At 40.5% G+C, this 17,893-nt stretch overlaps 1 protein-coding gene across 1 annotated transcript in view; it reads right to left on the minus strand.

Annotated features, from left to right (window-relative positions):
- ntrk3b (neurotrophic tyrosine kinase, receptor, type 3b) overlaps positions 1-17,893 on the minus strand; it is a 215,393-nt gene that overhangs the window by 175,998 nt on the left and 21,502 nt on the right. The window contains exon 2 of the mRNA XM_039795075.1: positions 3,578-3,652. Within this exon, the coding sequence (XP_039651009.1) occupies positions 3,578-3,652 (75 nt within the window). The remainder of the gene's footprint in view (positions 1-3,577; positions 3,653-17,893) is intronic.

Genomic DNA, 17,893 nt, shown 5'->3' on the forward strand with positions numbered 1-17,893 from the left:
GCAGTACCAGTGTTATGATCACCATGCATCAAGGCCGTTTGACTTATTTTGCCATTTCCCTTCCTTGTTATTGCTGCATTTCATTGTGCCTCTCTGCTCAACATCTTGCTCGTTTTTTCCCACATTTTATAAAAACAAATATTGAATCCTTTTAACATTTTAGTCATAGTTGTGTCCAAGTTTGTTTCATTATGTGTCTTTTCCCCTTTTGAAAATGTTTTGGCATTTGAATAAAACAGCAAATAAACTGTTTTTTTAATGCACAAAATGGTGGTCTTATATTGCATTTCAAGCTATTTTTTACATATTTTCACATCTGCTGCAGCAGTCCACTGTAACAAATCTGTGTCTATTCCAATTATTTCTACTTTGATCTGCATGTGTAACCCCTGCAGAGCTGGCACTGAAATGGAAATTCACTTTGAACCACCATTTGATGAAAGATTTGTGAACTTGTGTGTCTTTACTGTAAAGCGAGTGAAACCTCGGATTAGAGCATGCATTCTAACACATTTCCACATTGTGTCAGCGTTGTATGGAGTGAAATAACTGTGAAAATTAAACTAATCCTCATTTTCCTGGGGACCCCATAGAATCCTCTCAAGGAGTCCTGGAATTCCCAGCGACTCAGGTCGGGTGACTGTTCTGGGCTACAATAGTAATGACTTCTAATCTTTTAATCACAGATGTCTCTCTCCAAAAGAAGTCATTGACATCATCAGTGAGCGCCTCATAACGCAGTGTGCTGATTATATCCAGCTGTTACCTTCGAAAGGTCTGATCACACCGCTGTGGTGTTTGACTGGGATGTCGCCTTTCATCACCCAAAAGTTCTTTAAGGGTCCTTGAGAGGGTTTTTGGGCCCTTGGAAACTTTCTGATGGGTTCCCCAGAATACTAACGAGAATAACTTCCCCATTACTTCACTCCATAGAAATTGGCACAACAATGTGAAAGGATGACTGTTGAGCTTTGGTTATTATCCACCCAGCAGTAATGACAATTATAATGAAGACAATCATCTCCGTAAACAGTGTGATGCTTGCTGCATTTAATGTGAGCTCTTAAACAAGTTTAAAGATTTGGAGGCTGGACCAAAACACATTTTAGTAGTCACAAAACAGGACCTTTTTGATCTTTGTGTTATTAAGTTTTCCAAACCACAAAGAACCAATGAAAGGCCACAGCACTTCACCAAAACGTGTTTACTTGAAGGGTGCTTTTGAACTACCCTGTAAAATATTGGCCAGATAGAAAAAAGCCGACTGACTTGAGCATGAAATTGGTAACTGCCAACAGCTTTAAATAACAACACATTCTCACTCCCATCGCGTCAAAAAGCAAGCCTTGGTGAGGTGCCTTTGGCGTTTGTTATCTATGCAAAAAGTCTCCTTTAGCGTCATATTTAGACGCGCTTGGTCAGGACTTTTGGCATCACTCCTTGATGCTCTGGTAGAGGACGTACAATTAACTGACATGTGGCACAAGAAAGGGACAGTTAGGTTTATGTGCTTTCATACTACTCGCTACCATTCTCGCTCTTAATACTACGTTATTTTACAGCGCCGCGGTCGAGTTGTTGCTCTGCCCGGTGCATTCCATACGGACGCTGAAGTTTTTTTTTTGCGTTGGTATCCGATGCTGAGCGCCACTGACCAAGCATCTGTATTTTACAAGTTGGGAGTGAGAACGGGTAGAAAATAAAAGGCACACATTTTAGCACATGTTGGCACATTGATGCACCAAAACAACAGGGATGAGTCTGGTTATATTCTATATTTTTTATTGCAACAATTCCCATTAAAAGACTAAAAGTGGCAATGAACCGATCCCACTAACAACTACAGTATGTGCTGTGTAGCCAAAGTGTGATATACATGTACATGTCCAACAGCTATTCAAAATCAATGAGCCACATTGTTGCAATGGGTGACATGTTTATTGCCATGAAAACACACACACACACACACACACACACACACACACACACACACACACACACACACACACACACACACACACACACACACACACTTAACTTGTTTGTGATTCAATCCCACATACACCGTCATACTCACTAGTGCACAGTGCAACAAATATGTATTCGTCCGTAGCTGAAAGTAGTCCCAAACAAATGCACTATTTACCCCTCTTTAAAAAATGTTTGCCAAAAACTGCAGTGCCCAGCTGTATTACGAAATTATTTAGTCTTTTTTAAATGAAAGTATACATTTGTGACCCATTTTCAAAGATGCATGTCCCCAGTAGGAACCAATGGGCCTTGGGTTGAGTGCTGCAGAAAGGCCAGGGAAGTCAGAAAGATGGACAGACATGGACTTTTGGTCTTTTCATGGAATTTGTAGATAACAAAAGTATACAATATCCCCAGGCTTGTCTTCTAAGGTTTTTAATGTTCCACCTGTAGAACAGTGAAGATAAGCTACTGTAGTCCTTATAGAATATAAAAAATTAAGTTGAGGAATGCAGTCAGGTCTTATTCAGGGGATAGAACTTTACAGTTTATAAAATATTCAATAAGTCAAATGTTTATTTTAATGAATTATTGCATCCTTTTTCATTTGATTCATATAAAGATGAATAAGAGACAATGTAAAACGAGGTGATGGAAGGTATCTTAGGGACTTCATCTCACTCATCCCTCCACACTGTGAAACGCCCCACAAGGCTGCATCACACAAGCTAACAGCCTTCCCTAGGAAGGCCCAACGCCAGCCAGGGAGGAGCCAGCGTCCCCAGACAAGGCAGCAGGAGAGAGGTGGTGGTAATGAGAAAAATGCTAATTTAGTTGTGGAGATATTGCACTTGGCCTCCCTGATGAGGGATCAAGGGGATCAGGGGAGAGGCCAGCTCTGACTTTGGAGGGCAAAGGAGAATACGGTTCTCTGCAGGGAAAGAGAAAAAAAAATGAATAGGAAGAGGAGGTCAGGCGGCAGCGGATGAGGGAGGAGTGGCGGGCTGAGAGGAATGTAAAGGATGTGGCCTTATAGTGTAAGGCAAAGGAAAGGAGCGTAACATTGCTTTAAGAAGTGAAGAGATGAGAAAAAAAATTACAACGCTACAGCAGGGACCCCTAATTCAATTTTCCCTGCTGCTTTTTAGCATTATTTGATCAGTGGCTAAGCAAAGCGAAGAGGATGTTCCACCGGCGTGACTGTCGAGAATTAAAAGCCTGTTTAAACATCAGCTTGTGTTAGGATCAGAAACACACCCTTCACTCCCTCTTCTCTCTTTCACTGCCTAACACCTTGTCATCTCCTCCGAGAATAAGCCGGGTTTGTGTCACATTCAGAGAAGTATCGGACAATAAATCCCGATGCCTTGCCGGTGACACCACATCGGCAGCCACTTGTGTTTCGGAGCTAAATTACTGCTCTCATCTCAAGGAGAAAACCATTGGCCTCTCTGCAGTTAGCAAGCAGGCAACCTGATGGAAAACAGGGATTAACAGCAGTACAGGTCCCACTGGCCTTTTCCATATCTGCAACACAGTGGGACTGAAATACAGTGAAGTGTCTCTATCATCGGCCTCCCCCCCCCTCCAGATAATCAACACTCACAGCCTCTGTAGTCCAGTGTAGAGCTCCATATCGACATCTCTCAGAGTCTGCAATCCCGTCCAGTTCTCTATGTGTCTGTAAACAGAGAGAAAGAGAATGATAAATGACTGTCTATCTGAGGCGAAAGGAAAAACAAACAAGGAGCTATGACAGGAGAAAGTCAGTCCCAAGTTACAGAACAACTGGTTATGTGTTTTCAACGTTTTTTTGAATCCATAGTCATTTAAATTGCAATTATTGGAACAGTTCTGACAGAGCGCTCTCTGCCCTCTGATAGATTTAATTGCCAAGAGGCGGCTGCTGAAGCTTAATCTATGTGCGGGGACCAAATATATACTGTAGATGACTTTACTTCTTCCAATATCTCTAGACTCCAAGGGGAAACTATTTTCTGTGTGGTGGGATGCTGGTGCCTTTAAATTAGCTTCAGGACAAAGAGAGCATTTGTAAATGATTTGTTTGTTATGGTTTTGGAAATGAAATAGGCAACACACGCAGGGCACACCGGTTTCAATTAAGCCGGGGAAATGAGGAGATGTAGCGGTAGACATGACAAAGGCTTCATTGCTTTGTTTTGGGTAGAGGTAAATATCATTAAACGCTAAAAGGAACTTTATCCTAAATGTCAAATTTAAAATTAATATGATGAACACAACAATCAGTGATACACATACATATTTTTGATTGGCACTTTGCTACAGCAAAATAGATATAGAGACACATAAATAAATATACATATATACATGCACATATACACATACACCAATCTTGTAGCCTACGGTAAGCCCAAGATTTGCATTGCCCTCACATTTCATCGTTCAGAATGAGTTCTGCGATCAGATCCGTTTGCAGTTTGTATTTTATGACAACAGCAGGGAAATAACATTACTGCAATTGGTTTCTGGCAAACTTGCGCCTGTACCATTATATCTGTTGGCTCTAGTGCATCTGGTGTACCATGATGAGGCAGCTTCTGAGACATTCTGTTTATTTGAGCACTGCGCTCTGGGGTGCATCACCTGCTTGGGTGGAGAGGAGGATACAGGTCTGCCAAATGTAACCTGCACTGGTGGATCCCCGTTGTGCATGACTTTACTGTTGGCAACTGTGTTGCCAATGTTTTTATGAAGGCTGGTGGGAGCAGTTAGCAGTACGAGAACATGAGTGATGCTGTTTCAGGGTGTTTTTTTCAGTAGATGAGTCTTAAAATATATGATTACAGAATACCAGCAATTCAGATTGTAATGTGAGCAGAGTCACAGGAAATTGAGCTCAGATTTGCCAAATGGTTTGGGACATCCAAACTCAGTGAAGCAGTGACTGAGACCATTTACCGCTGATCCACAATCGCTTGCATCAACATTTTGTAAACAAAATGCACCTGCTTACCACCGTTTCCAGGAAGCAACATTGCCATCCATTTTGGCCCCATTTACATTTGTCATTTTGAGCGTCTCGTATCCGGATAGAATGTATATAAAATAGACACATACACATACATATATATGCGTTTCCATCAGTCAGATCACTGATCTAATTGCAATCCGGTTATACCAGGCCACATGGAAATCAATGGCAGCTCTACTCCAGTCCACAGGGTGATGGTAATGCATCTAAAGCTATCTGATTAAAAAAAACACAAGAAGAAGAATAACTTTCGCACTTTAGCAGTATAGTAAGAGGTTAGCAATAACAGCTAGCTCGCTAACAACTATCCGAACACAAACACATGGATGAATCGCTTTTATGAACTATGAGCAAGACCAAAGTTGTATTGTCTTTCACGTTGCACTCTCACTCACACAGATCATTCAATGGTCAAACTGATCAGGGATCAGATAAATGCTACAACAGCTCAGTGCTGTTTTTGTTGCATGTATTTTTAACATCTAGCCAAAATGCATCTACAATCAGATTTGCGTCTGTTTGAATGCTTGGATGAATTATGTTTAGCTTTTTTAATATATATTTCATATAGGTATTGGATAGCTATCTGATCTGCCCAACATGCATGTGTTTATTAGAACTAGAACAAGTCAGCTGAGCTACATAAATACAAGGGTGACAAACTTTTAAATCTGTGTTGTTGGCAATAGTATGAAATGTAAGATTTGGGGCAGTTATTGGGTGCTTTTAAACACTGCCAACATTACCACTGTTTCATAAGCCCATTCAAACTGTAGGTAGTCACTTATTCACAGAGAAAATCCTACAAACAATCATACAATAACTGTGAAGGCACTAAAAGGCTACCGCCACATAAAGGAAAAATTTGTGTGTGCGTCTGCAAATGTGAAAGTAAGTGTGGCTGAAAACGTGGCAGCTGTACTGTAAGTGCTTCACGCCGACAGAGTAACATTGCTGACGTTGAGATTAGTGTTGAACTGAAAGTAGCTGATTGTGAAGGCAGGGAGCTGAGTCATTAATGTGACCTGCAAGCAGACATGGCGGATTCCCCTTCGCAATTTTGCTTACTCACTGTAATGTTATGTTACCCCAGCGACGGGAGAGCAGGCAGGTCTCATGTGCTATTAGGTAAGGTTGAGGTCTTTCAAAAGACTGACAACATGGGTGAGGTTATATTCCAAAATTCTAAAAGTAAAAGTCCAAATCATGTAGCTTTTAGTGTTGGTGTTTTATATTAAACATTTCCAGGTGGGCAAAACAAATACATCTCTCTGTTGATGAATCATTTGAAGACTGCAGAAGAGACTTACTACAGTCAATTGTAATAAATATCCAGTCAATTAACTTAAACTTCCACTGCATATGCCTTTAACAGTGGGTGAAATGACACATGTTTAAAACTTTGGCTTTACAGAATAAACTTTTTTTTTTTAATTTATTATAACAACATCATTGTACCTTTTCAGGTCAAAGAAGACATGCAACACAAAAACTCAAGTCACAGAAAAGAGAAAGGCAACAAGAGCTGACTAACAGGAAGAGTCTGCACTTCATTCAACCAACCCATCTTGCTCCAGATCAAAGATACAGCACGGCTGAATCTTTGGCAATTATCCAACGAGGACCAAACACATGTCTGGCCAGCCTCTAAACCATGTTGCACCTCTAATACAGACATTTCTAAATAAAAGTACTGAACAAAACGTTATCATTGAAGTGACAAGACAAACCACAAGATAATAAGGTCACAGAATTGTAAGTGGAGTAAAAACAACAACAGCTACATAAGTTTGTTTTTAAAACTACAAAACTCTCTTTTATTGAATATCTTAAAAAAAAAAAAAAACTCTAATGCTAAAATCTTAGCATCTGAAAATAAGACAGCTTTTTTCCATTTCCTAAGGAATTTAGTGGCCAAGATTGACGTATCTTTATCTTGGGACCAAAGAGGGGTGATATTTAGCAACTGAAAGTTTTTATAGTTTTCAATAAAGAGAGTTTTTAAGTTTCGGGCAAGACAACTGACAACTGAGGTGAAAGCAAAGCCTTTTTTTGTTATCCATCATGTACTGTATTTCTCTAGATGCCTCGATACAGGACTTCACTTGAAACTGCTCAACAGTGGCCGAGTTTCGGTACAAACTTATTATTTTTGTTACTTGAGGATCTTCAGTAGCTGACAGGTGAAGTAGCAACACCACATTCTTCCTTACAACCACTTAAAAGTGATACTTTTTTTTTTTCCTGAGTCACAGAAATGATTGCCAAATAAGAAACAGCTGAGCACTTTCCTATCATATTTAAAGAGCTTATATGCACTGGACCTTGTTCAGATCTTCAGTTGTTTTTTTTTACATTTTATTATATTTATTTTTTTTTTCCCTTTTTTTTTTTTTTTTTTTTTTTTTTTTTTTTTTTTTTTGGTTTTTTTTTTGATTTTTTACATCTACAGTGATTAAATACACAAGGCAATATGACCGGCTTGCATCAATGGGACATAATTTCAACAATATTGTATTCCCTTGTGAGAAACTGATGCAATATTGTGATAGGAAAAAAAGTATAATTTATGTGAGCACAACATGTTTTCATTTGCAGCACCACTTTATGCTCTGTGATCGAATTTAGCACTATCCCAATTGTCATCAGGCTGCTGTCAACAAACAGCAGAGAGGAAGCAGGGAACAACCTCCCTGCGGACCTGAGCATGGTGTCTGCTCAGAACCTCTGATTGTCCGCGGCACATTGAATATGCATGTGGATTAGACTGCTGTGAAAAGATGGATATGAATAACAAAGATGCCATGATTATACAGGGGCATTTAATCTCTGTCCTGTTATTCCCACATCCTCGGAGGATGCACAAATAAAATGGTACAAAAATAAAAATCAACATAATTCCAAAAGTAATGGAGATGCTAAAATGTTACATCTCAGGCATTCAAGTAGACTCAGCCAGACTTACAATGAGTCTGACAGTGCAATTATTTCAATCGCTGCTTTGTCTAAATGAATATTGCGCAGAAAAAGGGAGATTTGAGCAATGGAGAAAACGGGATGTGAGGTTTCTTACTTGCAACGCGATTAGAATGAAAGTCTGGCTCTCTCATTTCTGCCTCTTCTTCTCTCGTAGCTCTCTTTAATTATTGGTTCTCTGTACATCTGTACAATATTTTATAATGGCTCTGTTATCGTAAAGGGCTTTCTAAATAAATTTGCCTTGAAAGGACTTGATTAATAACTTGTAAGCACAAAGGAAATGAGCAGGATACTATCAAAACAAATTGCACAGGCAGATCTACCAGCTTGCTGTCTATAGTACAAGACTATGAAATTACAGCCACCTTCCATCTGCTTTAGAAAATGGCCTCCAACCAAGTACAATCTGAACTGGGTGGCAGGGTGGTTCAGTGCTTGAGGAGAACACCCTGGAACCAAACAGTAACAGATTCGGTCTCAGCAACAGCCATCTGTTGTGTTGAAGCAGCCCTGGGCAACCCACTGAACCCCTACCTGCTATCTTGTTCTGAGCTCCTGTGAATATGAGCACCAGAAAAAAAGGAACAGTTTTTCATGTCTTAATAGGTAGAAACAACAAATAACAGTGCAAAGGCAGAATTCAAAAGAAGAGCTCTACAAACTGGATAGCTCTGGATTAAAAGCCAATGAAAAGCTCTCTGTTCTCCTTTAGCAACTGCTATTGATGTATGGAAGTGTATTAGTGACAAAACTATTGAGCGAGCACAGAACAAATCTGAGCCGTAATGTGCTATTCAGAATGAGAGGGGACCACAGGAAGGATTTTTTGGAGCAAACAGTGGGACTTTGTTTGCTTGGTACTGTCTATGTACATTCTCTCACATTGGCTATTTGTATCTTAACACAACCCAGTCTCACGGCAGTTCGTGAAATGGTCACGTTATTTAATCTATTGATTCGTGTACACGGACACGTTTATCTTGTTTTTCGTGGTGGTCAGCACGTTTTTTAAACTAATGTATTTCAATGGGAAGCATCTTTCATGATCACAGCATGACTACAGTAGCGAGTAGTATGAAATGCCGAAAATCCACACAGGGAGATGGTTGGTGTGGTGGATGGGTCAAACAACACAGGACTTTCACCCCAGAGACCGGGGATCATGGCCCGCGTTTGACGTTTCCGTTCCCTGTTCTTCTTTTCCTAAACACAACCTCCGTATAGATGCTTCCCATTACGTTCTGACCACTACGAAAAAAACGAGATAAACGTGTCTGTGTACACAAATCAATAGATAAAAAATTACATGACCATTTCACAAACTGCTGTGAGACCGTGTTGGTTAACATAAACTGAGAGCAGAGCAAACTCCATTGGAACTGTCGGGGAAGTAAAGTGCCACCCTGTTAGTGCCCGTCTTCTACATCATGCCAGGCTGTGGTATGCTCCATCAGCATGTCCATTTTTTATATTTAACTGTGGAAAATGTGGTACCCCAACACATATGGGTTTGTCCTGTTAAAGCAGTAGTAATTGATTTATTGTGGCCACTTGGGCAGCAGAACAAGCTATAAATACTTTGTACAACTGAAGTATTAACTTTAAAATGTATATGGGGCCCGTGTAAGCAAACAGTTGCTTTTACATATGTCAGAAAGTCATCAGACCTGCAAACTGTAAGCAACATTAGCATTCATTTGGAGTCATGCTTCTGGCCACCTGTTGAATGTAAGTCCAATATGTACTCTTAGCCTCTACCAACTCTTGAGGGAAATATCTTTATCTTAAGCGACTCAATGTTCTACTATGTGAAATTTTGTCTACTATTTGTTTCTCATTCCCAACTAGTCAACATACTGACGCCAGTTCAGTGGCCCTCAGCGTCAGATATCAACCCACAATCCACCTTGCCACATCTGTATAGGACGCACCGGGTAGAGCAGCTACTCGACCCCGGTGCTGTGAGATGACATGGTATTAAGAGCGAGGGAGAAGCATAGGGAGAAGTATTAAAAACCGATCCACGTAAGGAAGAAGGTTTGGGTGATGGATGGGTCAAACAACATAGGACTTTCACTCAGGAGACCGGGCTTTGTGTTCTGTGTGTTTAAACGTACATTGTGACAAGTTAGGTGTGAGAATGTGTTGCTTTTGTTAGAGTTTTTTTTGTCAAGAACAGCTGCCTTATGCGGCTAGAAAAAGGATTTATGAATGCATTGAGACCAAAACAGCAGTTCTGGGTCCTGAAGTCAAAACAATGAGCTGAAAGACGCTGGAACGATTTGTAGAGCTGAGTAGCGTCTCCCTTCACATTATCCATATCCATTTAATCAATTGTTGATTTAAATAAATTATCAGTGCAGCTTTAAATCTGCTTTGGGCTCACATAGTAGTTTTGTCATTGATAAGCTTCTGTATCTTAGGAAATCGTCTAGCCAGTTGCAAACAGTAGGAAAGCATGGTTTGAATGGGCAACCAATGCGACCTCAGTCTGTCTTGAATAAGGTTAGAAAGAGGTGATTAGCTTGTGAGCCATGCCTGTGACATGAAGATGTGTATTGTGCTGTGATGAACATGATATGATTTTGATCCTACACTAGCAATACACCAATCCCTCAGCTTAAATATGTGGTAATACAAGAACAAGATACATGAGGCTCCCAGTAGCACAAACACCATGTATCTTCTGTTTCTTGGTAATCTCCTCTGATTCTGCCCATTGTTTCCAATACCGCTGTCTGCCTGTGATTTACGACTTTGTTGGGATGATATACAACGATCGCACCACCGCCTTAATGGGAAAATGTTTAATAAAATAGAATGTCTCTGGTGTGTTTCTAGGATATTGATCTACATTCTGCATCCCTCTCAGTTTTATAGAGGCAGAGCAGCAGTCTTCTACAGCCCAAACACTTCAGGGTGGGGATGTGGTGGTGAAGTAGCACTCATCTAGATTAAAGCACACGCCTTACATCAATCAGATAACCTGTTTTGTATTTTTTTTTTATCCTTGACTCATAAGTGTTTGCAAGCTGCATTGTTAACATGGAGCCTTGAGACGCTTTAAAAGGACACAGAGGAAGAGGCGATGATGAAAACCAGAGGAAAGGAAGCTATTTCCCTCAACATTTATTTGGCACTCAAAGCGTGTAAATAAAAATTAAGTATTAGGATCTCTCCGGTTTCTCACTGAGACAAACACACGCCTGTTACCTATATGCAAATGCAATCATATGCACAGGCAGACAGATGTATATGCTTCCTTCCTAATGTATGAGCCTATGAAATTATATCCGCCTTCCATCTGTTGGTCAGAATCTGATTCATGAAATGGCATCCAACCGTATTAATATACAAACCCAACTGGGGTGCACAGTGTACTTTCTTTCACCTTTATTTCTCCATAGAGGGATGTTTGAGCCCCACCCTGCTTCATATTTGTACAACTCCACACACAGTGATGGACACTGAGAAGCTTGACGGGAGGAGTCGGTGGGGACTGCCTTTCAAGTGTACGCTAATAGCTTTTGCTGTGCATACAAAGGCTGTGTTGGAGAAAGGCATCTATAACTCGTTTTCCTCTCTTATTTCGTCCCTGTGTGGGCCACGAGACATAAAATGAGCATGCATGCATGCATTATCAGGGAGTCTTCCTTTGATGTATAAAGTTTAAAATTAAAAAATGATTCAGTGTTCATATTGGCAGATAGAAACATCATGGAGACAAATGGGCACACTGTTCTTCTCCGCTGCACTTTTACTGGAAAAATATGAAAACCGGGCAAATTGTGACAATTTGTCTCAATTACATTAACAGCAGAGACTGTGAGTTGGAGAATATGATATCGATATTAAAGTGACAGGCAAAATTGACCAAATTACAGCTATATTAAAAATGATTCTCCTGCATAGAAACAATGTATTCAGCACTAAGGACGGAGCCCAATTTTTCCAGCAACTGCATCTGAAAATCCATGGGGACAGATAAAATGGAGGGAGAGACAGAGAGTACAGATCAGTACAAAAGCAAAATGAAAAAAATAGCAGAAATGAAATTTCAATTGATTGCTTCAGTTATCAGAGGTTTCCCAGGGACTGATCCTCTAGGGGAGGGATGGCCCGAAATATGGACTGACCAGCCAAATAGTTGCTTCTACTAAGTGCTGGTCTCAGTGGACCTGACCATGATTTGGGCTACAGCATTCTACGGCCAGTTTTAAGAGGACTGCAAAGACTGTGTAAGTAGTTATTGTGTACTGATCGTAGTATATAGTTAATGATGCCTACCTAAATATTCTCCATTGCCTTCAGACCCCTTAACTGTCTTGTCAATAACAGTCACACTGAGAATGCTGTAGTTGGTGATATCCTCATTACTTTTTCTCCAACATTCTTCAAATTAAACATATTTTTCTTACAATCGGTATAAAAGAGGATCATATTCTATTCCTGATTCTAATAATATTACTAGAGAATAGTATTGTTCCTAGTTATTAACTAAGTTGTTAAGACATGAGAAACACATAAAGGGCCCTATTTTATCGATCTGAAACGCAAGTATCAAACGTGAAACGCAAGTTTTGGGTGGATCTCGGGTGCTGTTGCTATTATAACAGCGGGATAAATGAGTCTTGCGCCCGACGCAAATCTAAAATGGGTTGGTCTGAAGTATCTAGGTGTGGTTTGGGCGTAACGTGAAATAAACCAATCAGAGCGTCATCTCACATTCCCTGGCGGATTTGCCTGGCGCACGCCAGCGGGAGCTGTCCGGGATGCGGCATAGTAAAAAATGCCCGTCTTGACCTGGTGGCGATGTTGCTACGGCCTCTCAGGCGCATCTCCTCAAGTCTGGAGAGGATTGCTGCAGCCATGGAGCGTGGGCCTCGAAATGCACCACCTGCACCTGTTGTGCAGGTGCCTTCCTCTTCCCCCCACTCCATCTCCGTCCACCCACTCCACCAGGAGCGCATTGCCACTCCCGGACCAGATCCCGCTGGAGTGTACAATCCCGGCCTAGTTCAGCCACAAAGAATGCTGCGACTTTTTGAGGACTGTACTGTAAAGTGCCTCCTGACCTATCCAAACACCTGAAGCGCATTTTCAGTAATATTTTTCCTTTTTCCTTTTCCATTATGTATGGTTTGCAAAAATGGGAACTACTGCATCCGTGTAGATGAGAGAAGCAAAGTGTATGCACGTTTTGCGCATGCTACATTATGGCCAAGCATGTGCCCCTAAAATAGCATCTGAATACTGACTTTAGACTAGGTTTTTCTTTGGTCTGTGGCGGATTTGTTTTCTGAAACTGCAAAATAGCACCAGGGAACATTTGCACCTGAACACGCCTCCTCTTTTTGCTGAACCGCCCCCGGGAGCGCAAATACATTCCCTAATTTACCGACGTGCGTCTGTGGAGGGAAAAGTCCGCTGTGCGTCGGGTGCAAAATAGGAATGATACATGCGTCGGTGTACAAAGGCAAATTGGGGCTGAGTGCAAGATAGGGCCCAAAGTCTCACAATGTTTGACCGTTCATTTTGTTAAGAGGGCTTTGCATATACTAGACATAGCCTTAAGGCTATTGCAGTGTGTGTTTGTGTGTGTGTGTGTGTATATGTGTGTATATATGTTTGTGTGTGTGTGTGTGTGCAACAGCTAAACTACAGGGCCTTGACTGCATTGTGTGAAAATAATGAAACCCTGATACTTTATACTATAATAATTTATTTTCATATATATATATAGTCTCTAACTAAACTCAAAGTGCAGTTCTAGACAGTAAAATTAACTTTCAGTCAGTTTACCATTTAGTTCCCTTCCTGCATGAGTTGTGCTGCTCTGAAGCCATGCCAGAGCCATCAGCTCAGAGTGTTTTAACGCTGCTAATATTCCCAGCCATGATACCGTCCCAAGGCTGCCCCCAGACTGTTCTGTGTCACTGGTTTGCCGATCCAGCCCTGGGTGGAAACTACCTAAGCCTCTGAGTGTCAGTGTTCGCCACAGGCTCAGCCAATCCGCAGCAGAGACTTGGCAGGGCTAAACGTCGTGGGAGCATTGGTCCATGCTCTAAAAGGTATCAACACTTCGCACATGACTAAGCTCAAGCCTTTCTGCCCAAAATGAAAATGACTATAATTAGTGTGCCATTTTGCCAAGTGTCATCAGGCTATGATCCTCTCCGGATTCAGCTCCATTCTGGAGTTACTCAGCAGTAGCTCAGAACGCTGGATCTGCACATCAACGGATGTCTCCTTCAACCCTGTACACCTCCATCTGTGCGGGATAATAAGCAAAGTACGTCAACACTGTCAACCCAAAGTTATCATTCAACCATTAAATGCTCTGAATCTTAAAAACAGGCCATTTGAAAAGTGGAGTAGACGCTTTGTTTTCATGAATTCAAGAACTTAAAGCAGTAATAATTGATTGTTGGGCTACTTGGGGGGGGGGCAGCAGAACCAGCTAATAGCACGTTAACAAGTTATCACTTTATGAAGCTGTTACGTTAGCTAATAGTTGTCCATAAACCTAAGTTGTGTTTCTGGCAGCCTGGCAGATGCATCTCCAATATTTACAAGCTCTGTTTGGTCTCCACCAACTCCTGAGGGAAATATCTGGCTCCTTAGCTGCAAAATGCTCCACTATACTCCAACTGGTTGCTTACTTTGTCTGTTTGCAGTTTAGTGCTGAGCAGGTAGTGGAGTAGGTTTATCAAAGCTTTCTTGCTGAAAACAGCTATCTACTGCACCTAGAAACATTGTGAGAATGGTGACAGTGAATCCAAAGAGTACAGTTGCGAGTCATAAAACTAAAACAATGAGTCTAAAGACACTTAAATGCAGTTTAGAGCTGAGGGAAATTGCACAGCTGGGTGATAATTCTCTTTGGTTTTTGTCATAAGCAACTCTTTGCATGTATTCACTGAGCCATAAGTAGTTTAATGTAAATAAGATTGATTTGCACAGCAGCTGCTATCTCTAACAAAAGAACACAAATTAATGTACTATTTCTGCTTATAAGCATTTCATTCAGTTTTCATCAGTGGATATTTCATTTTGGAACTGATTGGTGAAATTTTGGCACATTTGAGTCAAAACTTGAGTCAAAATAAAATACTTTGGAAACAATTTCAGGGACTGTCTGTCACCACTGTGAACAAGGCGAATCGTAGATGAAACAAGTTCACAGCACAGCCTTTTCTGTTTTTGTTTTCATCTGTTAGAAAAGGGAAGCTTAGAAAAATGAACCCATTAAAAAATGAACAAAACACTAAAAGGGAGGAGAAAATATAAAATGTAAGCTGACATACAAAAAGAATCACAATAATCCTAATCACAGTGAGGTTTAAGGTTATTCCACATGAGAAACTATAAGATGAAGAGCAGATCTTCCCATTCACTATGACAATAAAACCTTAGCATGATTCACAAGGCTTTGTGCTGCTGTCAGCAGTTATACCTCAACTCTTCTTAGAGCTCTACTGTCTTGCTGAGCATGATAATGTTTAATCAAATAAGTGATCCTATAGCACTGGATCTCTGCCAGAAAAGCCATACTGCATGCAAATGTGGGAGACCTTAAGCACACATATATGCAGTCTACTTAATATACATCCCATCTGGAGACATGCACAATTATTGGAATGGTATACATTGGATCTCGTTCAAACTTTGCATTCTCCGCACACATTAGACAAAATCTCAAAAAGGCAGACTATACAAGTAAAGTATATAAGGTTATATTTCTAATTATACTCTGGAAGGTAATGTACGCTGAGAAAATGTAGGACAGGACAAGATAGGAGGATAGGATAGGATAGGATCGGAGATAATATATAATAGAACATAGGATAACATAGAAATGGATAGGATAGGATTTATTAGAAGACAAGGTAGGATTTGATACAAAAAGGACAGAATACAAAATAGAATAAGCTACAGGATGGGATAGAAAAGGATACTATATAGCATAAGATCAGGATAGGACATGCAATCTAAGATAGAACAGGAGATAGAATTGGATAGAATAGATTCAAAATAAAGGATAGAATGTGCTACAGGATAGGATCCTATCCTAAAATGGGATAGGGTAGGATAGGATATAGGATTGGATAAAATGGTGAAGAATAAATAGGCTTTGGATAGGAAAGGAAATTAAATAGGATAGGATATATATTTGAATGATATAGGAAAGAAAATAGGATTAATACGAAACTTTAGGGCAGGTAAAATAACATTGTAATTGGACAGAATAGTATGGTAACAGGATAGACTGGGACAGGATCTGAATGCCACACATCTAATTGTTATCTCTCCTTTAGGATTGACTGATTACAGTGTGTCAGAGTAAATGGGGCAGTGTCTTCTCCTATTACCACTAATACTGGGGCTTCACAGGGTAGCACAGTTCCCCAGCTGTATTTACTCTATGAAATGAATGTAGAAGCAACACATCTGATCATGTTACAATTAAAATTCGCTGATGACTGACAATCAGGGGTTTGATTCAAGATGACGATGAAACCAGCCACTGTGTGTGAGTAGATCAGTTTGTTGGTTGGTGGAGGTCCAGAAATCATCTTTTGAAGGCTACTGAAGTGGTAGACTAGGAACAATAATAGATGCCAAACTGTTATGGAATTCAAACACAGATGCTATCAAGAAGTTTAGAGTGGACAGACATATATTGGTCCTCTTCTATCGCTCCTTTGTGGAGAGCTTTTTAACTTTCTATTGCCTGGTATTTTTCATTGTTGGTGAATATTAAAAACAAACTGCGTAAGATAAGTCAATATCTCCGGTACGATTGCTGAACAGCGAAATTGCATGACGATGACCTGTGAGTCCTGAGGGGCGAAGAGAGGGCAGGTGTTTATTAGAGAGGTAGTCTTGCATTGCCAGACCTATCTTCACAGCACAGTGGAGTAAAGTCTGAAGGTCTGGCTACACCACACATACATTCTGGGATAGGAGAAAATAATGCTCTGGATTGTTTGCATTTCTTTAAACCAATCACAATGGTCCAGACGCAGTGACGGTGGCTCTGCTAAATATTCCCGGGAAGGAACTTGTTTTGGTGGAACATTTGCACCCGCAATAGAAAACGCCACATACAATATTAAATAAAGTTAACTGTTGACACAATACAGTAACGTGAGATTTTAAATTAGCTGATACATGGTTAAACCTCATTGGCTCTTACCAGTGTATCGCCATGTGTACTTTGTCCACAGCAAACTCACCAATCACTCCCAAAACCTCCCAGTTAGAGAGGAAATGCCATAAACATTTTCTTTGTAAATCTTTACAATCATTTCCCCCAAAAACCAAGCAGGCCTGCTTTATTGCACAATCCAAATTTTCTTAAAAACTTGTAGTAACTTATGTAGCTTGCTAGCTCAAAGATTGTTGTTTACCGAAGTGAAGGGATTTTGAGAATGGCAACACACAGAGAGTGGAAGGTGAGTGACATCCCGTCAGGCAATTATCCTGGAAATGTACTTCCATTGATCCAAACCAGTAGAGATGTATCACATCCCCTATTTACTGATACGAGTTGTTACCATCAGGCTGACGCTATTAGGCGCCATCCCTCCGAACCAACCAAACTTGCAGATCATATGTGCCTATACCACTATTGCACTGCCAAACAAGCTGGACCTATGTGTGTGAGGATGCTACACCCTATAATATGTAGAGCACTTTAATAATAGTGGTGAATGTTTCTATAAAGCTGAGGTAGTCGGTTGTTTGGTGTCAGTGCTGTTGTTGTCGGTGGCATTATGGTTGTCAGTTTATTTATCTGATGATTGCTGTATGGCACATGATACATTTCCCGAAAGGACAAATAAATATCCATCTATCTAAATAATGGGAGACAGTTCTTTATGGTGTTAGTCATGGGATCTGCCACTGTGACATGATCCTCAACAA

The sequence above is a fragment of the Perca fluviatilis genome, chromosome 3 (assembly GCF_010015445.1).
Source record: "Perca fluviatilis chromosome 3, GENO_Pfluv_1.0, whole genome shotgun sequence".
Classification (NCBI taxonomy): domain Eukaryota; kingdom Metazoa; phylum Chordata; class Actinopteri; order Perciformes; family Percidae; genus Perca; species Perca fluviatilis.